Source organism: Bubalus kerabau, chromosome 22 (genome assembly GCF_029407905.1).
Source record: "Bubalus kerabau isolate K-KA32 ecotype Philippines breed swamp buffalo chromosome 22, PCC_UOA_SB_1v2, whole genome shotgun sequence".
NCBI lineage: Eukaryota > Metazoa > Chordata > Mammalia > Artiodactyla > Bovidae > Bubalus > Bubalus kerabau.
Window position 1 is genome coordinate 44,908,434 of NC_073645.1, and position 23,846 is coordinate 44,932,279.

At 45.3% G+C, this 23,846-nt stretch overlaps 1 protein-coding gene across 1 annotated transcript in view; it reads left to right on the forward strand.

The window, feature by feature from the left end:
• Positions 1-23,846, forward strand: part of LOC129636726 (deleted in malignant brain tumors 1 protein-like) — a 108,710-nt gene that overhangs the window by 79,607 nt on the left and 5,257 nt on the right. The window contains 6 exon segments of the mRNA XM_055560330.1: positions 2,663-2,974; positions 3,751-3,774; positions 20,155-20,466; positions 21,937-21,969; positions 22,506-22,681; positions 23,625-23,752. Of these exon segments, the coding sequence (XP_055416305.1) occupies positions 2,663-2,974; positions 3,751-3,774; positions 20,155-20,466; positions 21,937-21,969; positions 22,506-22,681; positions 23,625-23,752 (985 nt within the window).

The window sequence follows — 23,846 nt, forward strand, 5'->3', positions numbered from 1 at the left end:
AGTTGTATCCCAGTTGAGCCTCTGCAGATAAATTCAGTACTTGGAGTCAAAAGCCCCCCTTTATCTCCACATCCTTCTGGCTTTGGCTGGCAAGAGGCAAATGGGTTCATCAGCTAGACTGGCAGCAACCACCTGAGACAGGAGGAAAGAACAAGCAGAGGGTGAAAGGCCTGAAAGGTTCTGAGAGGAGGAGAGAAGTGAAGAGCAGAATCAGTGCTCTCAGCAAAGCAGGAGCCGTAGCATCAGAAGAAAAGGCTGGGGACCTGCAGGGCAGGAAGGTTTGGAGCAAGGGCCCTGGGTACCCAGGAGGTGGTGGAGGGGGGCACAGAGGGGCCTGACCCAGCTCCACCACCCACTCTGGGGACCGTCTCCTCCTTCCCAGTGCTGACCTTGCCAGTGTATGTCCTTGAGACAAACATGGTTCTGCCCTTTGCAGACTGACGTTTAGTCTGGGAGGCAAGCCCACACCCAGGAAGAATTACAAAACCAAACCAACCGGAAAGATAGGTGCTCCACACAAGTCGACCGTCCCTGTGGCCTCTGTTTGCTACCCGCCCGTCCACCACCAAAATCCACAAAAATGACATTGCAGTCTCCGGCAATGGGACAGAAATGAAGTAGGACATCTGGACATTGTAGCCATGGCAACTCAGGGCCATTCTCAGATGCCCAGATGGGGTACAGTTTCTTCCCCAAACAAGACATACACCTCATTGCTTCAAACAAGCAAATCTACCCCCTTGAATTTAAGAAGAATCAAGGGATGTAATCTGATTTACATGTCTCTTGATTTATGTCTCTCGTAGCCTCCCTGCCTTACTCAACACCGTCAGCGGCTGTGGGCCACCCAACTTCAGGTAATTGCAGCTGTTCTGAACTAAGTGGCTATAACTTACCTTGGCAAAATCACCATGGGAGATAGGGTTGTGATTCAAGGACCAGATGACCTGGGTTTGTTGCCCTGGCTTCACCTTCACCAGCAGTGGGACCTTGAGCAAATCCCTGAACCTCTCCGTGCCTCGGTTTCTTCCTCTGGTTAAGGATGAGAAGGAAGATCATAGCATTGGTATCGTAAAGCCAGGCTGGGGTTCACTGGATCTCTCTACATAGAGTAGGGGGGTGCTTGCTGTGTGGGGCTCACCAGTCAGATGTCAGCTATCTTCTTAACCCCACTTCCATCTCCCTGTCTTCTCACCCGCTCCCTTCCATCACCCTGCAGGGTGTTGCCTCTGAAATTGCCTTCTACTTAACAGAACTGTAAATGAAGGAGCCAAAATCACCACGCCTTAAGTCTTTCCCTGACTCTGATTGGCCCAGTCATTGTCACATTTTGAATTAGGTCAGCTCCTTTTCCATAGTCTTTAAGAATAAAATAAAATGTGCTGAGAAGAGTTAGAAAAAAAGAGAAGTGAACCCTAGCCTTTAATGAGCACTAGAGTAGGTTATAATGAAGATCAGTGATCCCCAAAGGATGCTTGTTGACTTTAAAATATACCTACTGTTTGTTCATCTACCAACCCCTCTACTCCATGCTTTTATTTTCTTGAGCTTGTATGAGTTGGCTTGTACCCTTCCAGACACACCAGTTGGTGTGTTCTCCCCACAGAGAAAGGACTTGGGAAGGGAATCAAGTTAGAAACTAGATAATCTACAAGCCAGGGAGCCCTCCCCCCTCAAGTTTTGACTGAGAGTTAAATATGTTTGACACTTAAAGAGGTTGTTGTATAATTTTTTCTTTCATGTTCTGTCTGTCCTTAGCATCTTTTCCAGTGCCGACAGAGGTGCCCACATCAACAGGTAATCTTTCCCACTTTCTTCAACTGCCTTCCCTTTCACAGTTTTAGGTCAGAAAAGCTCCAGCATTACCATGGGAGAAAATGTCCCTGCAGAAAGCACCTTCCTCCGCAGCCTCAGGCCATACACATGGCTGCTGTTGAAGGAAGGGCTGATGAAGTCCAGGTTCACCTAGAAAATCCGCCTTTAGAAAGGGAGAGGAAAGAGGCTGTGAGATGCAAGGATGGCTTGTGGGAACCAGAGTGGAAGCCAGCAAGGCTGGAATGGGAGTACCTGGCTGACCCCACATCTCCACCCAGTCCTGCTGTGAGCTCCCCTCAGCTGTGTTCTGAACATATCCAACCTCTACTCTTTTTTTGTAACACTGCCCTTTGACCGTGGGGAGCGGCCTGCGATGACTGCCCTTTATACTTCCCAGAGCATCATTGCATGTGGTGACACCTGATCCTGGGGATAATGTACATGCAAATTATTGTTCTTGTCACTTGATCAGTGTGTACAAGGCTCTCAGAGAATCTTATACACACACACACACATGTCCACACACCAGTTAGTGTGTGCCTGATAGCTTCTCATGAAAAATCCAACAAACCCTGTGAGTGCCAGAGACCAAGACGTCACAGCAAGAAGGGGCAGCTGTGCAGGGAGGCAGGGCTCTGGAGCAGCTGGCTAAGGAGCAAAACCATTTCTTAGTCAGCTGTAATGCTGAAAAAACACAAAGTAATACCCAGGGCAAACTTAAAATGAAGGGGGGGAGTAGATTTGTTCTCATCCATGGTCAGTGCCCAATTTCCAAGAGATACTGACTCTTTCAGTGGCCTCTCTGCACGAGCCTTGATGGGCGTCATTGTTTGGATTATCCACCAAGGTCTGGGCCTGCGGCTGGCTGATGGGTCAAGCCGGTGTGAGGGCCGAGTGGAAGTCTGCCATGCCGACACCTGGGGCACCGTGTGTGACGACAGCTGGTCCATCGAGGATGCCCACGTGGTCTGCAGGCAGCTTGGCTGTGGCCGGGCCGTGTCTGCCCTCCCGGGGGCCAGATTCAGCCCCGGGGCAGGCAGCATTCTCTTGGACGATGTCAACTGCACAGGCAGTGAGTCCTCCCTGGCACAGTGCCCTCACAGCGGCTGGTTCACCCACAACTGCGGGCACCATGAAGACGCTGGTGTCGTCTGCTCAGGTGAGCACAGGTGTCTTCTGGGCCAGGCGCAGGGCTGCCCAGGCCAAGCCTGGAATTTGCACATTGAGTCTGGAATTCCTCCACGCTTTCAACCTTTCACTGTACTCCAGATAGCAGATTTCTATTCTAACTCTGAAAAATATGCCAGCTGTTTAATATATGGGAGGACACCATCCAGCTTGAGTGTCTGCAAAGATTAATCAGTTGTAAAATAAAGAAACTAATAGCACTTATTTCATAAAGCTGATGGGTGGATTAAGTGAAACATTCCATGTAGAATACGTAGTCAAGCATATAATACATTGTCAATGTACAAAAAGAATCCTCCTGCCAATGCAGGAGATCTGGGTTCGATTCCTGGGTCAAGAAGATCCCCAGGAGGAGGAAATGACAACCCACTTCAGTATTCTTCCTTGGGAAATCTCATGGGGAGAGGAGCCTGGTGGGCTACAGTTCAGTGGGTCGCAAACATTCAGACATAACTTAGTGACTAAACACACACAAAAACACAAATGTGCAAAAACTTTAATTATTTTACTGTTGGTGGTGGTATTTTGGTTGCCAAGGCAAACTGTCTGAATCACTAGCTCCAAGATTTTAGCCAGGTGAGACAGCCCACAGCTGGCTGTGAAAACCCAGAGGCACAGCCCTGGACGCTTCAGGACAGTTGTTTCCCAGGCCTGTTGAGCAGCATGCTAACTGAGACCATGATCTTTGAACCACTCCGCCACCCTGGCTTCTGTTAATCCATCCTCCTGTTTCCTTTATCTCTGCAGATTCAGCAGCTGCTGGGAATCCAGGTACTTGTGCGCTCACATCCATTTTACTTGCTGATTGGTGACTAGCCATCTGGTGCAGGGTCCCCACGCTGGCCTTCCTTCCCAGTCTTAACTTTCCTTAATCATGCTGCTCTGAGGTCCTGACCCTTCCACCCTCCCAGAATGTGAAGCTGCCCCCAGTCCCGTGGGGGCCCTGCTTTGTACCCAGAGGAGAGGCTGTCCTGGGTGTTAGCATGTTATGTCATTGCTCCTGCATGTGAGAGCTGCACTTCGGTGAGACTCTGAGACACTAGTTCTTGACCCAGAATGGTGGCTCATGCTGCAGAGGCCATGGGGGCCAGAGACAGGAAGGTCTGGGGGCAGGTGGGCCTGGGCAGGAGCAGCTTCTCCCCTGGGAACACCCCTACCTGGGGCCTGGGATGCTGCCCCTTAATTCTGTGGCACTAACAAGATGCCCCCATCCTAGGGGGCCATATCTGCATGATCCCAAAGTGAAAGTGAAAGTCGCTCAGTCGTGTCCGACTCTTTGCAACCCCATGGACTATATAGAGTCCATGAAATTCTCCAGGCCAGAATACTGGAGTGGGTAGCCTTTCCCCAGGAGATCTTCCCAACCCAGGGATCGAACCCAGGTCTCCTGCATTGCAGGCAGATTCTTTACCAGCTGAGCCACCAGGAAAGCCCAACAATACTGGAGTAGGTAGCCTATCCCTTCTCCAAAGGATCTTCCCGATCCAGGAATCACATTGGGGTGTCCTGTGTTCCAGGCGGATTCTTTACCAGCTGAGCTATCAGGAACAGCATCACTCTTATTTCTGCTATTTCCTTATTACTAATCGGAATGATGTGTACACATTTACGAGCTATCATATTTTAAATGGCAACTATTTAATGAGAGATTAGAAGGGATGGTTTAAAGGCAAACTCATATGTGTGATTAGGATGGTACCTGAGAAGAACATGGGCTTCCCTGGTGGCTCAGACAATAAAGAATCTCCTGCAGTGCAGGAGACCTGGGTTTGATCCCTGCATTGGGAAGGTCCCCTGGAAAAGGGAATGGCTACCCACTCCAGTAGTCTTGCTGGAGAATCCCATGGACAGAGGAGCCTGGCATGCTGTGTTGGACACAACTGAGCGACAAACACTTTCCCTTCACTGAGAAGAATATGAACTTTCATTGTGCTTGTTTGGAATGTCCTCATGGTGACTTATTTTTTTTTTTTTTAATCTCTATAGTTACTTCAAATCCTGGGGAACAGTCACATGTTTACCAACCAATAGGTACTGTTTCCATTCTTATATTTTGTATCTGTTTTTCTAAGGCTGGGGTCCCGCCATTAGTGGCCAAGAGAAATGTAGCCGACATTATTCTCATAGTCCTGTATGGAGTAAAATCGGCTCATTAAAGGAAGGTGGGTGTTCCTCATGTAGGGACCTTTTCAGGGAGAACAAATAACCCACCTGCCCTCAGTCATGGAAAGGCCTTATGAAGGCCCTGACCCACACAGGACTCTGGTGGATTCTTCTCAAAGAGGAAGCCCACCAACCAGCCCCAAACTCTGGGACTCAGAATCTGAGGATCGACTTCACCTGCTTTTAATTCAGGGCTCAGTGTCACTTGACCAAATCCTTTACCTTCTTGAGAAATGATACCATCTCTTATGCTACTTGTTCTCCTAACCTCTGACTTCCTCTATCATTCTCCAATGAATATAGTTTTCAAATTCAAGAAAAGTGAAAATAACTTTGTCCTGAAAATTTCATAATATACTTTGAGAGATCAGGGCTAGAAAAGCAGTCTGAATCCTAAGCCTTCAGCTGAACTGTGTTTAATTTTGAGAGAAACAACTTGAGAAATGACACCCGAGAGAGGATGAAGGCTGGTTATTTTTATTTATTTATAATTTATTTACTTGGCCATGTCATGCCTTACCTGTGGCATGCGGGATCTAATTCCTAGATCAGGGATTCAACCCTGATCCCCTGCATTGGGAGCATGGAGTCTTAGCCCCTGGACCACCAGGGAAATTCCCAGAAGGTTATTTTTAGGTGTGTGTCTCCTTCAAGGGGCTTTCCTGATGACTCAGTGGTAAAGAATCTGCCTGAAGTGCAAGAGACTCAGGAGATGCAAATTCCATCCCTGGGTCGGGAAGATCCCCTGGAGAAGGAACTGTCAACCTGCTCCAGTTGTTCTTGCCTGGGAAATCCATGGACAGAGGAGCCTGGTGGGCTGCAGTCTGTGGGGTCGCAAAGAATCGGACGTGACTAAGTGTGCATGCATGCGCATACTTCGTCTGCTACAAAGCCAGCAAGGTCACTTGCGTTCCCATAAAGAAACTGCCCAGTGAGGAGAGCACTGTAGAGTCTGTGCTAAATTTCAGATACAGAAAAGCAGTCCTTTTCTTTTTTCTGTGCATGTCATTCCCCATGAATATATGCAAAGCACCCGCAAACTGGGGTTGATTCTCTAGCTGGAGAGTCCTCTCATTTGAGAAGGGAGGGAAGCTTCTCAAGCCCGCCTGGCTCTGGGCTCCCATAGATCTGCCCATGGCGAGGCTGGCCAGCAGCAGGAAGCAGGTGTGAGGGCCTCGTTGAGATCCACCATCACGGCACCTGGGGGACAGTGTGTGATGACCCCGGGACCTGCCGGATGCCTGGGTGCTGTGCCGGCAGCTGGGCTGGTGGCCCCGAGGAGCAGTCTGTGTGGTAATGGCTTCGGCCCCATCTCCCTGGACCACGTGCCGTGCACGGGTGATAGGCCCACCTGGGCGGGTGCCAGCACCTTGGCCTGTTCGTTGAGTGTCGACCCCATGAGGATGCCGGGGCCGTCTGCACAGGTCCCAGGACTTCCCTGAGACCTGGCATCCTCCCCAAGCAGCAGAGCCCTGTCTGCCAAGCAGGCCGACCCCACAGGGTTTGGGACTCCAGGGCAGGCGAATGACTTATGAGGAAGCTTGAGTCCCATCAGGGTCCCCTAAACACAAGGTCAAGTCCCCTTCTCAACATTGTTCATCGGGTCTCTGGGTCATTCCTAGCCTCTCTTCATTTGCTGATCTACCCATTGCTGAGTCAACACCCTTGAGTTCACTTTAGAGTCCAGTCTCTCCCATCTTCAAGGAATTGCCAGGTCCCCTCTATCATCCACCCACTGGGGTAATTCATTGTACTTCCTGTGTCTTGAAATGATCTGCTCTGAGCTTTAAAGCTGACTTAGTAGTGCTGTGTTGGGAAATTCCATGAACAAAACCGGGTTCCTCTCACCTATGCCCCTTGTGAAAGCGTCAACGCTATTTCTTTTGGCCCCAATGATTTGAGATAGTTTCCCTTTCTTCTTTTGATAATTCGGCCCAATTATGCACTATACGAGACTGCCAAAAAATGTAAAATAGAAATGGAAATCTGATGAAATGAAAACACCCACTGCCCAGCTTCTCTTACTTTTATAGAGCAAAGACCAGAAGAATAGGATTCAGTTCATCCATCCATTTATTTAACAGAATTTGCTGAGCACTTTGGGCTTCCCAGGTGGTACTGGTGGTAAAGAATCTCCCTGCCAATGCAGTAGATGTAAGAGATGTGGGTTCAGTCCCTGAATTGGGAAGATACCCTGGAGAGGGAATGGCAACCCATTCCAGTATTCTTGCCTGGAGAATTCCATGGACAGAGGAGCCTGGTGGGTTACAGTCCATGGGGTCTCAAAGAGTAGGACGGGACTGAGCACACAGGCACTGAGTGCTTTATATTCACCAGACGCGACTCTAGGTGAATATAGTAATGAGAGCAGCAGACAGCCATCCTGCCCTCAGGGTGCTTACATTCCACTGCGAGGCTTCAAGATCATCTCTGTGTTTTAGCCATGATAGATCATTACAAGAATAAATGAACACCGAATCAGGGCTCATAATACCCTTTCTTGTGTTAAACAACCACTTTTTCCTAACACTTAAGACAACTTAGTACTATGTCATAAGCTAGTTTGTTGGATGAAGATGAGAAACCAATGTTAGAAACCTTAAGTCAGGATTAGGAAGTTCCTGTATGTGCATGCTCAGTCACTTCCATCGTGTCCGACTCTTTTGCAACCCCATGGACTGTAGCCCACAGGCTTCTCTGTATATGGGATCCTCCAGGCAGGAATACTGGAGTGGGTTGCCATCCCCTTCTCCAGGGGATCTTCCTGATCCAGGGATCAAAACTGTGTTCCCTGTATCTCCTGCTTTGCAAGTGGATTCTTTAGCCACTGAGCCACCCTGGAAGCCCAGGAAGGTTCCTAGTACTTTGCAATTCTAGGTAATGTTTTCTCTTCATTGCATCCAGGAAACAGGCTTTCTGATCCACCCAGGGAGATCACACTGTTCCCACAATAATAAATGTTTGCTTCCCACTTCCTGCCTCATGCATCCCTGTCTCTGTTCCAGTCTCACCCAAGCAACCTTTATCTTTAATGTCACTTTTCAGGTCATTTTGTATCTAATTTGCATATCTGAGGTACAAATCTTTAAAATATTGGATCGGCCATAAAGTGCATTTGGGGTTTTCCCTAAGCTGGAACTGGAAAACCCAAACACACCTTGTGGCCAACCCAATAAAACGGTATCTTCTAAATTTCTTATAAGTGGGTGGGATTTTTGTTTGGATTTTATCTTATTTTGGTCTCTGGTTTGTTTTTATCATTTCAGCGTCAGCCACAGAAATGATCATCTCACCTGGTAATTTTATTTTCTTGCTAGCTTGATATAAATCATATATATATATAGACTGCCTTGCATACAGTTAGGGTTAAAGTTTATACCTCATATGAAGATAATCATCAAGCTCATATCAAACTAACATAGAGTACTCATATATTTCTTGAGTAACGTAGGCGTGAATTGGACAGATACTGATTACATGCCTTCAGTACATAGGACACTGTGTTCATCGTGCTTCTCAGTCCTCGGTGCCACAGTAGAGAAGTCAGGAGCTTTGTTCATACTCCCAACAGTGTCCACACATTTGGGAATTCAGTGAGTTAATTTTTAACTCACAGGACTTCAGGCGTCTCAGGCAAAAAATATACCACTAGTCTGCATTTTCAGGAAACAATCGAGTCCAACATCTCCCATGTGTGTTTCACATTATAGCACACCAATCCAATGATAGGCGAATTTTTATAAAGCATTTACGGGACTTCCCTGGTGGTCCAGTGGTTAAGACTCTGTGCTTCTGCTGCAGTAGACAAGGATTCGATCCCTGGTCCGGGAACTAAGATCCCACATGCTGCGCAGCCAAAAAAAAGAAAAAAAGCATTTGCATGGCTAAGTTGAAAGTGGAAGTGAAAGTCACTCAGTCGTGTCTGACTCTTTGCGACCCCATGGACTATACAGTCCATGCGATTCTCCAGGCCAGAATACTGGGGTGGGTAGCCTTTCCCTTCTCCAGGGGATCTTCCCAACCCAGGGATTGAACCCAGGTCCTGCACTGCAGGCAGATTCTTTACCAGCTGAGCCACAAGGGAAGCCCAAAATAAGTTGGGGAAATACAATACCCCTCTCTTGAGGATTCATTCTATTAAAATGTTCAAGCTCTGACAAGCCCTACCCTAAGGGATCGTCTTTAAACTTGGCACTATGGAATGTTTCTCAAACTTCTTTGACTGCTGAGACCTTCCGGGTTTGAGTAGAAATGCAGCATCACAGAATTTGGAGCCAGAGAAACTGGGATTATGGTCTGGCTCCAGCCTTATACCTTTGGGTGACAACTGGCCAAGTCCCCTTCCCTCTCAGAGCCTCTGTTTCATCATCTGCAGAATGGGAGGGTGGCACTTGTCCGAGGATTGGCTGGCACACTCCTGGGCAAGCTCTCAGTGATGGGAGCTTGTTGTCGCATCCCTGAGGGATGTGTGTGCTGCCACCTCCTGCGGCCTGCCTGGTTCTCTAAGTGAGCAACTCACATGTCCTTTGTAAACTCCCCTCTTGTGGACACTGGGGATCATCTTAGGACCTGAGTTATCAATATACAACCAAGCAAGTTGGAGAAATACCATCTCAACCCAAGTCAATTCAATTCAAATATTCTCCGAACTGTAAACAGTGATGTAAGTAGCTCAGGGTTCCTATTTTTAAAGTCTCGGAGCCCTCTGCCAAACTTGATAGAAATGGATGTTCTATGGAAAATCAGACGATGAAACAGATATGTCTCCTTGTTGGATCTACGAGAATCAGCTACCAGATCTCTCAGCCAAGGACAAATTCAATATGGCATCATCACAGTGTAACATCTTTACAAGAGTCGGAAGAAATCTTAGAGATTGTTCAGACCTGAAGTTACAAAGATGCAGCTGGCAGACTAGTTTTGACCTACAGATGGGTTTTGTTTCAGACAACAGAGTTTTGCCTATGCTAAGTTTCATTCTTTTTAATACCACATTTTAAAAGTAGGAGATTTCATATAAAAGTCCAGACTTCAAGCTTTGATGGGGAAGCCAGAGGCTGGGAAATACAAGTGTGAATTTTCACAGGGCACCGATTGTCCACGGCAGAGAGGGGACGGGTTTCCCTTTATGGGCACATGCTGTCTGTCTAGTTTCCTCCTGGCCCGTGCCAATTATTTCTGGACCTGGAGTCATCTCCACTTGGATGCTTGGTGGCTCTCAAATTTTAATGTGTCTATAAATCACCTGGAGATCTTAAGATGCAGATTTCGATTCAGATCCTTGAGCGAGAGTGAGGGGTGGGGTGGGGTTTAAATGTCTGCCTTTCTCACAGGATGGTGCAGGTGCTGCTAGTCCATGGACTCGGTTTTTCAGATGCATCCTCTGAAGTTTTGAGATGCAAAGGAACTTGTCCAAAGTCACATGCCTGTTTACACACAGAGAAGAGACTAGAACCCAAATCTCCTGGGTCCCAGACCCAAGTATCACTTCCCCCACTATTTATTTCTCTTAGCTTAATGGAAAGGAGAACAGGAGAATCAAATAGTAACAGAGCATAGTCAAATATAAACAAGATTGGGATATAATTTGTAAGCAGGATAATTTTTTTAAAATTTTTACCAATGAATGTGATTGAAAAGAATGGTATTTAATTACAGTTTTCTATAAATTGTGCTTGTTTTGACAGTTCCTGCCTCAGTTTCAGCCACAGATTTGGTCCTTACGACTGGTAACAAGTTTTCTGCTGATTTGTCTTCTTACTAATGTTAAGAGATATTGATGTGTTGAAATTCTACCTAAAGAGTACTGTTGGCCCAGGGGTCACTTGGCTGAATTAATCCCTTGGAAAATAGACTAGAATCCAGAAATAGACAAATATACAGTGAAGTAGGTCCCAACATTCAAGGAAAGCACTTGCATACACCTGGGAGTGATCCACAGAGTCTACTGTTCATACTTCCTACACACACTTTAACGATTGGCGCTCTGGTCTCCCTGCTGACGGTGTATTATGGTAGAAAACAGATTGGGGAGGGGGTGCAGAGACTGGAAGGGGGAGACCTCATAGAAGAGCCACAGTGGTCAGGGCAGGAAATGCTGACAGACAGCCACAGAAGGGCTCAGAAAACCATTCAGTGTCACCAGCCTTTCTAATATCACAATAGGAAGCAAAAATACCCACTAAACTCAACATCCTTTGCGATACCTCCTTAATACAACCTTGAACAGCAATGGTTTCTTCTTAATGAGCCTGAATCATGCAAGTTAAAATATGACCAGCATCTTCTGTTTAAGAGGACAGGGAAACTTGTTTTCTTTCAGAAGAGTTTTAATTTATAACAGCTCATGTTTTTATTTTTGCTATCCAAAAAAAGTTTATTGAAGGATAGTTGATTTACACTTTTACTTACAGTGCTAATTTCTGCTGTACAGCTAGTGACTCAGTTACATACATATAAACACATTTTTATATTCTTTTCCATTATGGTTTACCACAGGATGGTTCCCTGTGCTATGCAGCAGGACCTTGCTGTTGATCCATCCCATATATAATAGTTTGCATCTGCTCACACCATCCCTCTTGCCATTTTGCCAGAGGCTCCGACAGTCTAATGAACAGAAGATCTGTATTTAAGAGACAGAGAAATGTACAGTTTATCTGGAAGAGATAGGATAAGTGATAAGCCTTAATTAGGAAGACAACAAAATAGGAAAAAATTTAACACAGAATACAACAGACAATTTGACTGTGGTACTAAAGTGGCAATAGGTGTCAATTATCATTGCATAGAAAAGATTTAAAACCGCCTAATAAACATTTAACCTCAGAGCGGGGCCTGATAACAGGGAAGTGGCTGCAGAGCATGTTTCCACTTTGGTTGACTCTGTGTGTGTAAAAACACAGTAGTTCAGGGGACACACCACTCGTGTGTTTAATTGAGGTGCTTAAACTTTTATTCAAGAGAGTGGGAGACAGTTCTCACACTTAAATTTTTCCAACAGCAAAGCCTGGTTAATGAGATAATAGGAAAGGCACAATCGTGTATATTAGAAAAAGAATAAGAACTTTCTGATCCACTGACTAACTTTGCTGTTTGTATTTCATATTCAGGCATCATTCCGACCTCAGCAGAAGTGACTCCTTCACCTGGTAATGCCCTCTGCCCACTGCAAATGTAGACGGATGAGACAGCAAGGTTGCCTGTGTCATGCCACCAGGGCCAAGACTAGGACAGCTCTGGGGAGGTGTATCGTCAGGGTGTTGTTGTCTTTGGAGCACAGCGCCTCGTCTGGGCCAGACCCTGCAGCAGGCATGGGGACTCGAGGGGTCAGGGAGGCAGAGAGGGGGTCTCCCTGGCCGGGTCAGCTGCCTGTTGCCGGTTCTCACAGGATCGCGCAGCTCTCCATAGCGCTTGTCACAGAAGCAGTTCTGTAGAGCAGGAGCCATACCTAGTTTTGCTCGTTGCCCCACTCCAGCGTTTAGCACAGTGCTACCAGAATAGATACATGAATCAAGACTTACTGATTAAATAAAAGAGGTCCGTGGTTTCTGTAGGCTTCCCCAAAGGCTCAGTGGGTAAAAAAAAAATTGACCTGCAATGCAGGAAACTCAGGTGTGATCGCTGGGTTGGGAAGATCCCCTGGAGTAGGAAATGGCAACCCACTCGCCTGGAAAATCCCATGGACTGAGGGCCAGGCAGGATACCGTCCATAGAGGCACAAGAGTCGGACATGACTGAGCACGCACGCATGCACGTATGGTTTCTATGCCCCAGGGACAGAGAGAAGAAAATAAATTAACTATAATACAAGTGTTTATTGCCATTTGGCAAGTTTTGATCAATTGTCTTTTCTTATCTCCAGCATCTCTGAGTATTGCTGTAACCACCTTGACAGGTAATTAATTTTGATGTTCTTTCGGGCTTTATCTGTCTTATAAATTATTCTCTTATAAATTACTTGCTTATAAATTATTTGATTTTCCAATGAGCTCATTAACTATTTATGTCATGATAAATTCTTTGAAAGTTTTAAAATATGTTTATGATAAATTCTTTTATTTTATTTTATTTTTTAATTTTTTAACTTTACAATATTGTATTGGTCTTACCATATATCAACATGAATCCGCCACAGGTATATACGTGTTCCCCATCCTGAACCCTCCTCCCTCCTCCCTCTCCATACCATCCCTCTGGGTCGTCCCAGTGCATCAGCCCCAAGCATCCAGTATCGTGCATCGAACCTGGACTGGCGACTCGTTTCATATATGATATTATACATGTTTCAGTGCCATTCTCCCAAATCATCCCACCCTCTCCCTCTCCCACAGAGTCCAAAAGGCTGTTCTATACATCAGTGTCTCTTTTGCTGTCTCGTATACGGGGTTATTGTTACCATCTTTCTAAATTCCATATATATGCGTTAGTATACTGTATTGGTGTTTTTCTTTCTTGCTTACTTCACTTATGATAAATTCTTTGAAAGCTTTAAAATATGTTTATACTAAAAAAAATTTAAAAAAATAATACTAAAATAAAATATGTTTATACTGACCTGACTTAAAAAAGGCCACACTAACTGCGTGGGCCAAGGGTGAATTAGTCCAGCCAATTCAGCCAAACACAAGCAATGGTCATTCGCTGGACTGATTGGTGGACGAATGTCAACTGTCCATGAAGGAACCTTCTCCTGAACACCAGCCATCATGTAGGTGTTGTCAGACTGGTGGAGAGTCAGACCATGGCTTTTACTGATCCTTCTGAATGTTCAACCAGCATTCAGTGAAGATGGCCACGTACCAAGGTAGTGAGGGATGCAGAGTCGACCAGGGTAATAAATAGCTCTCCTCTCGGATGTTGTTAGACTTTGAGTGATGCCATTATCTGAGGAGTTATTGTGTAACTTTTTTTTTTCCTCTTTCTTATTTTTTAAATTATGAAAGTATGATAACACATTTACAGGAGACTTGGAACAGGACAAAGTTACATATAGTTCTATGATATATTACAATTATTTTTAAGTAGATAAATTAAGAGTTTTAGTTGGAGTTTGAATATCAAACTCTCAAAAATTAATAGAATGAATATACAGAAAACTAGAAGGAAAAGAACCATGAAGCAATTCAGCATAATTAAGATTTATACATTTTTCACACAAATAGTATACAAATTCTATTCAAGTTGCCACAGACTGTAAACTAGAAAACACTAGAACATATCCAGGAACATGAAACGAGGTGCAAAAATTTCATGGTCTAAAGGTATTGAACTCATAGGGAGTCTGTTCTCTTATCACTCTGGAATAATGTTAGAAATCAGTATCAAAAGAGATTTGAAAATAACCCACATATTTTCACCCGTGTGACTTTGGACTTGATAACTTGACAAATAGTGTTAGAGATTTATTTGGGTGAAGGACAATAAAGAAGATGCTCTACACTACTCCAGGTGTTGAAGTAATTATGACATAAAGCATCAGAGTCAGAACCAAAATACGGTCTTTATTGCTGATATAGCTCAGAGAAGAAAATGGCACACCACTCCAGTACTCCTGCCTGGAAAATGCCATGGATGGAGGAGCCTGGTGGGCTGCAGTCCATGGGGTCGCTTAAGAGTTGGGCATGACTGAGCGACTTCACTTTCACTTTTCACTTTCATGCACTGGAGAAGGAAATGGCAACCCACTCCAGTGTTCTTGCCTGGAGAATCCCAGGGACGGGGGAGCCTGGTGGGCTGCCGTCTATGGGGTCGCACAGAGTCGGACACGACTGAAGCGACTTAGCAGCAACTGATAAAGCTAAGAGATGCAGGGCATCTCTTAGTATGAGACAAATGGACTTTTTATACTCCTCCTCACCCTCAGTCTAGATCTTGAGACAGCCTACCTAGGGAAAGTTCCGGTCTGCAGAGGTCACCCTTTCCTGGGTCACTGTCTCCCACTCATTTAAGGGGAAGCAGGGAAAAGCAAGTCCGCCATTTATGGAATCTTTGTTAGATGAACACCATACAATGGAGAAACTTGGACCAATGGTTGTTGCCCTCTGAACAGCTAGCCTCCAAGGGGAGAAGGGAAGGGTCTCCAAGAGGAGACCCAGGGGAAATGGCAACCCACTCCAGTATTCTTGCCTGGAAAATCCCATGGACAGAGGAGCCTGGTGGGCTACAGTCCATGGGGTCGCAGAGTCGGACCCTGGGGCAGTAGAGGATTTGGAGATGCCGTGCTATAGCTCCTGTCTAGACGGTAGGCAGACAAGCCAAGTCAGTCATACTGATCTTCATTGGCCATTTTTACATCTTCGTTATCTTATAGAAACATGTATGCCTGGTGTGGCTGTCTTATTGCTGCCTTGTTCTTTTTGTTCATCTGCAGCTTCGTTGTCAGCCAGTGTGACCTCCACACCAGGTAAAGCACTCTCTAGTGTCCCATAAGCGTCTCTTCTTGGAGTTCCATTGATCAGACTAGGCTGTCGCACGGATGTTTTGTACCCAACACAGCCTCAGTAAAAACCCAGGAGTCTTCTCCACTGGTATATAAGTTTCTTCATCTCTTTTTCTACAGATCTCGCTTCAACCTCAGCAGATATGACCTCTCCATCTGGTAAATGCTCTCTCACTGCGGTGTTTAAATGAAGCAGACTAGCTTCTTACTTTCGAGTCCTATTTAGAAAACAAGCCCGCTTAACGACCATTTTGGCCACAAAGTAAACCCCAATGAAAAGACACACGAAGTATCTTTTTTCTCGTTGCTAAGTGTCCTGTTCTCTTTGTTCATGCGCAGATGTGTTCTCAGCCTCAGCAGAAGTGGACACCCTCTCTGGTAATGTTTTCTGCCTGTCACATTTCCTAAGTTTAAACTCCCCTCTTTCTCTTTAAGAAGTGAACATATACATTGAATATTTTGTCTAAAGAATAAGCCCCAATATAAGCAGAAGTCCCAGCCTCCTTTTCACAGAAATTAAGCTTCACGTTCTCGTTCACGCACAGACACAGAAGTGGTCCCTCCACCAGGGAACACCTGCTTGTCACACTGGTCTTGATTGCATGTGCCCAAGAGGGCTGGGGGTCCACACCTCCACCTGCTGCGTGGTCCTGTAATGATTCAGGCGATGCTTTGACCCCTCCACCCAGACACACCCACTAGGGGATGGACTGTGATAGTGTTGGTTTTATCCATTCACCACTTCCCTGGTGGCTCAGACGGTAAAGTGTCTGCGTAAAATGTGGGAGAACCGGGTTCAATCCCTGGGTCAGGAAGATCCCCTGGAGAAGGAAATGGCAACCCACTCCGGTATTCTTGCCTGGAAAATCCCATGGACAGAGGAGCATGGTGGGCTACAGTCCATGGGGTCACAGAGTCGGACACAACTGAGCTTTTCACTTTCACTTTCTTCTGTTTTCAACCACACTGTTTTTGAAAAAAATCATTCCATCTCCTTTTCACTAATACTCGAGTTTGATCCTTCTTTGTTTGCAGATGTGACTCCCACTTCAAGCGAAGCTCCTTCTTCACCAGGTATCTCTCTGCTCTCTGTAGTAGCTCTATGAGTGGCTTTCTGAAAGAATCCAGCCAAGAAGAGACGCTTCCTTTTTCCCTAACAGAGGTGGGGAGAGAGGACAGGAAAGGCTGGGGAAGCTCCAAGCCACTAACCACCCCCTACCCCCGCATTCCTGATTTACCTCGTGGAGCCAGAGCGAATGCGACTCCCACATCCTATGCCCTGAAAGGCAGAGGGGTGTTGGAAGAGCGTGCTTTGGGGTCTCTCGGGTTTGAATTGTGGGTGATCCAGGCATGTGTACAAGGCCTCCCAGGTGGCGCTAGTGGTACAGAACCTGCCTGCTGATGCAGGAGATGTAACAGATGTGAATTCCATCCCTGGGTGGGGATGACCCCTGGAGGAGGGCATGGCATCCCACTCCAGTATTCTTGCTTGGAGAATTCTATGGATGGAGGAGCCTGGCGGGCTACAATCCATAAGGTTGCAAAGAGTTGGACACGACTTAAGTGACTTATCACACACACGCACTCACAGATGTGTATAAGCTGAGTCTCCACATCCTTATATACTTATAATATATAAGTATTATAGTGATAATACTTGGCTGGCATGTTTATGGTAAGAATTAGAGTCGTAAATTATGACACATTGTAAATGCTTATAATGGGAATTGTTGTTAATCTACCTTGTTAAAGACCAACCTCACATACCCTGTTCACCCCCTGCATGCACAAGACCACAAGATAAATGAGCAGAGTGGATTCTTTTATATACAGCTTAAAACAGTCTTATTTTTTTTTTTAAATTGTGGTCTACAGCATAAAATTTCAATGAATTCAAATGTTAAAGCTTTCTTTTCACTGGAAATTTTTTTGGCAGCCACAGATCTGGTTTCAACAGTATCGACATCATCACCTGGTAACAATCATATGCCTGTTGCTAAATTAATCCTTAGTTTTATAGTAGTTTATACAACCAAACGCTGTCATAAAGCCCATTGTTACTCTTCCTGCCTTGCTTCCTTCTGAATACTTTCATATGGGATTTTAATATTAGATATGGTCTCTCTCTTATCTAAAAATATTTCTGGAATCTCACTTGATTTTCTTTATTTCATTTTCAGCCCTCGTAAAAATCTAATGTTTTGAATTCTTCCTTTCAAAACTTCAGTGCATTTGTAAAATTTTTCTGATCATTGAATAAATTGTTTGATAAGTATCGGTTAAGACTCCATGCTTCCAATGCAGGGAGCACAGGTTCAATCCCTGGTCAGGGAAATAAGATCCCACATGCTGCACAGCACAGCCAAAAAATTTTAAAAATAAATCAATAATTTAATTTTTGGAAAATAAACAGCACTACTTGTTACATTTTGATGCAACTTAATGGACAAAAAAGATAAAACCTAATGAACAGTATTTTGGCACCCAAACTAAAGCAAAAAGTTTTTAAAAAGCATTAGTGTCTAAACTTAGAAAAAACATTTGGTTCATTTTCTGCTTTGAATATAAATATGTGACTTTGAGGATATGCATATGTTTAAGCTTATTTTTTTCTTTTCTACAGTTTCAGTTTCAGTTGGTGAGGAAGTGACCCCGTTACCTGGTAATTTTTGTTTGTTTCTAAGCACTAAAACTATCAGATCATTATTAATACTGTTATTTCCTTTTCATTGAAATTTCCTACCCTTTACAGAAAACTTTATAGCTTTTAGGTGCGTATGTGCAGGTACAGATGTGTGCACACACGTACGTTTTGTAGGTTAGAAGCCTCGATGCACCTCTCAAGACCTCACTCAGATGTTTGCCTTTATTCATAGTTGGAACAAGAATTGTTATCTTGCTTCCAGTGTCTCAGTAACCATCGATGATGAGGAGAGCAACTATCCTGGACCAGGGCATTTCAGTCACAGAGAAGAGGTGCCAGAGATGTTTGTTAACGTTCACTGAGCATCTTCTATGTGCTGAGCAGAGCAGGAAATTGAAAAATAGTCACTGGCAACCAATTTGTATAAAGGCAAATCATTTTATACACATTGTGGGTGTAGCACCACCTACATAATTAGGTTTTCTTTTTAAATTAGTTTTACTTTTTAAATTACCTTTTTTGAAGTGTAATTATGTACAGTAAATTGCACACATCTGTGAGTTTTGTCTAATATATCCAACTGTGTGAGCACCACCACAATCAAGATCTAGAGCATTCTGGGACTTCAGTGGTGTGTGTGTGCGCACAGTCGCTCAGTTGTGTCCCTCAGTTGTGTTCAGTGGTGGTCCAGTGGTTAAGAGTCCGTGCTTCCAATGCAGGGGGCACAGTTCAATCTCTGATCAGGGAACTAAGATCCCACATGCCTCAGGACGAGGCAAAAAATTTTTTTAATTAAATTAAAAAAAAAAGATCTAGAGTATTTCCATCCCCCCAGAATGTTCCCTCATGCCCCTTTACAGTAAATCCTTTCCTGGGGAACCCAGGCCAACTGGTCTGTTTTCTGTCGCTATAAATTAGATTTGGTTTTCTAGAATCTCGTATAAATGAAATCAAAGCATATGTGTTTTTGCATCTGACTTCTCAACCTTACTTAACAAATTATAAAGAAATATTTATTTGGCTGCAATGGGTCTTTGTTGTGGTGTTCGGGATCTAGTTCCCTGACCAGATATCAAAGCCAGGCTCCCTAGATTGGGAGCTCGGAGTCTTGGCCACTGGACCACTGGGGATGTCCCAACAAATTGTTTCTAAGATTTGCCCCAGGTGGTTCCATATGTTGGTAATTTGTTCTTTTTTTTTTCATTTTTATTGTTTATGCTTAGTAATGTTGCATTGTGTGGACATACCACAATTTATTATGAACATGCATATCACAATTTATTTGTCCATTCTTCTGTGGATGGACATTTGAATGTTTCCAGGTTTTATGTACTGCTGAGAATTCTGCTATTTATACATCTTTCTGTGGTCATGTGTTTTCTTTTTCTTGAGTGTATCTAGGAATGGAATAACTACATTACATAGTATAGAGGTCTTCATGAGGTATAATCGATACCTCAATAAACATTAATATATTAACACAATTAACATATTAATATATTTACATATAACATATCAACATAATTAACATAGTAACATAATATTAACATAACATAAACAATAAAAATTGGTTTCAGGTGTACAATATAATGATTTAATATTTGTATATACTGTGGATGATCACCACAGTAATTTGAGTTAACATCTATCACCAAACATAGCAACAAAAATTTTTGTCTCAAGATGAAAATTTGCAAGTTCTCTCTTAGCAACTTTCAAATACATAATACAGTCTTATTAACTATAATAGTCACCATGCTGTACATCACATCCCCAGGAATTATTTTATAATTGAAAATCTGTATCCATAATAGTTCTTACAGTTCTTACAATGTGACTTTTATTCATTAAAAGAAGCTTCACTGGATAGATGTGATGAGTTAGTGCCTCTTGCCTCCCTCAGACCTGCCCCTGCGCCTGGTGGGCGGGCGCGGCCGCTGCGAGGGCCGGGTGGAGGTCCGCCACGAGGGCGTGTGGGGCACGGTGTGCGACGACCACTGGAGCATCAGGGACGCCCGCGTGGTGTGCCGCGTCCTGGGCTGCGGGCGCGCGCTGAGCGCCCTGGGGCGCGGCCGCTTCGGCCCGGGCTCTGGGCCCATCCTGCTGGACGACGTGCGCTGTGCAGGCACCGAGGATGCGCTGGAGCGCTGCGCCCACGCGGGCTGGGCGCGCCACGACTGCCAGCACTGGGAGGACGCGAGCGTGGTCTGCGCAGGTACCCGGGCTCCCCTGCCACGCCGGGCCCTCCCCGGGGTCTTCCTAAGGCTCCACCCTTTCTTTCCCCTCCAAGCATCCCTAAGGTCAGAATTCACCAGCCTGAGGAATGTCAGGTGGACCATGGCCCCAGATTCTAGGATAAAAGAGCATATTTTATTACATAGCCATGGTGGTAAATGTTTTAATCAGACAGAGGTGGCACTTTATTAGCCAGTTTTTTCTAATTCCGGTTCAGTGCAGTATTTGTCCCAAAATATAGTTAAAAGTTTATGAAGCCAAAGAAAGAAGTGACAGCTTTAAAAAAAAATGATTAAAAAGTATAGAATTTGTCTGTTGTCCCCTTTTCAACCTCTGATAAGGGCACAGTCCTAGGTGGAGTCCCTTCCCCACCTTGACCTAGCCCTTGGAAGGCAGAACCCTGCACTGTCTTGGGTTCCCCTTGGTCCCTTTCATCCAAGATTCAGTGAATAGTTTTTGTCACTGGCCATTTGTCTTGGCATTTGACTTCCATGGGCAGACCTTCTGTGTGGAGTCATCCTGCCCTATATTTGTCCTTAATTTATCCACTAAATCTCACAGAGTGATGGAATGCTAAGGTTTGGTGAACAGGGCTAGCTCACTTTGGCTCTTCCATTCCACTTTTTTGTAGATGAGTCAAAGGCATCCTTGCTGTTCCTTGTGCCTTATGTGCAAGTTTCTCTTGTTTTGCATAGAAATGGGGCCCAAATAGGCTATCAGAGTCCCCTTGAGACAGTTAATTCCACAGGGAGCCATGTAGTGTGAGTCAGCCTTGGGGCTGAGGGGTCCTTTTTCTCCAGATCCTCACTTTTACTGTCTGTTCACAGTTCCAGCTATTCCTCATTCTGTTGGGGGGCCCCCTGTAAATGGTAATTTATCTTCTATTTTCAGATTATACACCAAAGGGTTTCTTTTTCATCAGGTTCAGCAGCCAAAGGACCAGTGGTCTGGGGCTGAGAGCGTTTGAAGGGCTGAGGGAATCTGGCCAGCCATGCTTCCTTCTGGGTCCTGGCCCTGAGTTTCTGTCTTGCCTTGCTTCTGGGAGGGGAGGGCTTGATAGCCATGAAGTGTGCATTTCCCAGCCTGGGCTACTATGCACGCCATGTGCATGGGAAGGGACGCCAGCCAGGGTTCAACCATGCGATGAGTTTTATAACCTGCAAAGCCCTGTATTTACTAGTCTCTCTCTCCAACAAATCTTGGTGTTGATGACACCATTCTCAACACTACTTTATCCATGCCAGAATCCCTCCCTCCAACTCCATCAGGAGGCCCTGGGCCCTCCTTTCCCTTGCATCACCCTGGAGTATTTCCAGGCCATTGCTTCAGCTTTAATAGGTGAATCCAATGAGCCCTTTTTCCTACAGTTCACGTCCACTGCTGGCTATGTTGTCCCCGTCCAGTGCTTCTGCACAGCTGACCTTTGCTTTTCTTTGTCCCCCTTCACCAGGTGCAGCTGACTCTGTGGTACCCAAGGACAACGGTAAAGTCTTCTTCCCTCCTAGGGTGTGAGACTCCAAAAAGGGGAGCTAAGAGACCCATTGTCTGTGGAAGAATGAACAGACTGTGTGAGGGGACCAGTTTCTGTGTCTACCCTGAGATCTCTTGTATCTCCATCCTCTTGCTGGGCTTTAGGAGGCTGGGGAGGAAGTCCCTTTGCACCCCCTCCCTTGGCTTCCATTCCCTTTTTCTAACTTAATCCTCATACAAAGGCTCAGATGCATGTTCAGGCTCAGATGTTCTTACCATATGAGATGAGCTGTCCTTTAAATCCTTAGAAGAGGCTCTGACTCTGGGACATGTTCTGTGGGTAGGACCCCGTGGATATGACATGACTTTTGGAAAGAAGGGGAAATATAAAGTCAATGGAAGTCAAGTTGAGTGTAGGGGGTGATGAGAGCCAAACCAGTCCCAACCCAGGGCACTGTCCATGGTACTTTTATAAAGTAAACATAACTCACACCCCTGAGGGCTCCAGGTTCTCTTTGTAACTTTCTCCCCATCCTCCCCCTTCTGCAGCCCAGCTCTCCTGCTGGCCTCACCTTTTCCAAGTCGTCATTGACCGAGGCTACCTCCGGAGGCTGGGCTACTCGTCCTGGGACATCCATTTAAATGATAAGCTGTGTCGCCCCCGAGTCACAGGGCGCTACCTGATCTTCAACGTTCCCTATGGCCACTGTGGCACGGTCAGACAGGTATGAAACTGACAAGGTGGTGGTACCCTTCTATGGATGGAGGCCGAAAAGAGAGGCTTGGGAGAATCAACCACCTGTTAAAAACCTGAATAGGGACAGAGGAAAGGCACAACCATGACTTTGGTTCTGAGTTCCGTGAGACCTGGAGCAACTCATTAATTTGTCTAAAACTGCCCTTCCTTTTGGGAATTTGGAATACATAGTAACAAGTACAGAATGCTGATGGGCTGATGGGTGGATGGACGGACGGATGGATAGATGGATGCTCTTCTCTAAGCTGCAAAGCCAAAGCATTTTGTTACCACATGCTTTTTACTCAGCACTAATGCCCACCTACCATGTGCAAGCTGTAGTGTTGGGCTGGGGGAGACAGCCTGAGTGCTGTGTTTCTAACCAGGTTTCCCAATGTAGGAAACAAATATTAAGATATTTATGTATAATGAAATGAATATGTTTATTTCATTTTGCTTAACCACCTACTTATTTCACAAACCAGTATCATTGAAATTAAGGAAACAAGTATACCAAAGATACAGGAAGCGTGTATAACCAGAAAATCATGTTCATAGGCACATTTAATAATGTAACAGGTTACAAAGCAAGATCCCTATGCTATTCATGTATTCTTTCACATCCCTGTTTAGACACATGCCCAAAAAAAGAACACCCCAAACACTTGACATTGTTGGAGGTTGAATGCATTCAAACAGTCTCCATGGTGCTAAATAACCACTTTAAGTCCGTACTTCACATTGCGTCTATTTGTGCAGACTGTGATCATTCTTGTCCTCTTTGTTCTAAAAATTCGAATTTTTACCTCAGAGGTTTCTTCCCCAGCAGTCTGCTGGAAGCTCCCCAGTGTCTGGGAGGCCAGCATGCCCTGGACATTTCCAGTCCATTGGAGAGAACCCTGAGCTGTCCTCTCTGGCCCTGGCTGGCCCAGCTCCCCCTGCAAGCCTCCTGTGCTGACCACAGTTCTAGGGCCAGAGGAGATGGCAAGTCAGGAACCGCCTGCAGTGGTGGCAAGTCCCGAAGCACCTATGGGGAAAGGCAGCGCTATAAAAAGGGCCTGTATCCGATTTCAGAGTCAGGGAATGAGCATCCTTCTAGGTGCTGAGGACCCAGCAGCCACTATGATTGACAGGACCGCAGCTCCACGGCTCTT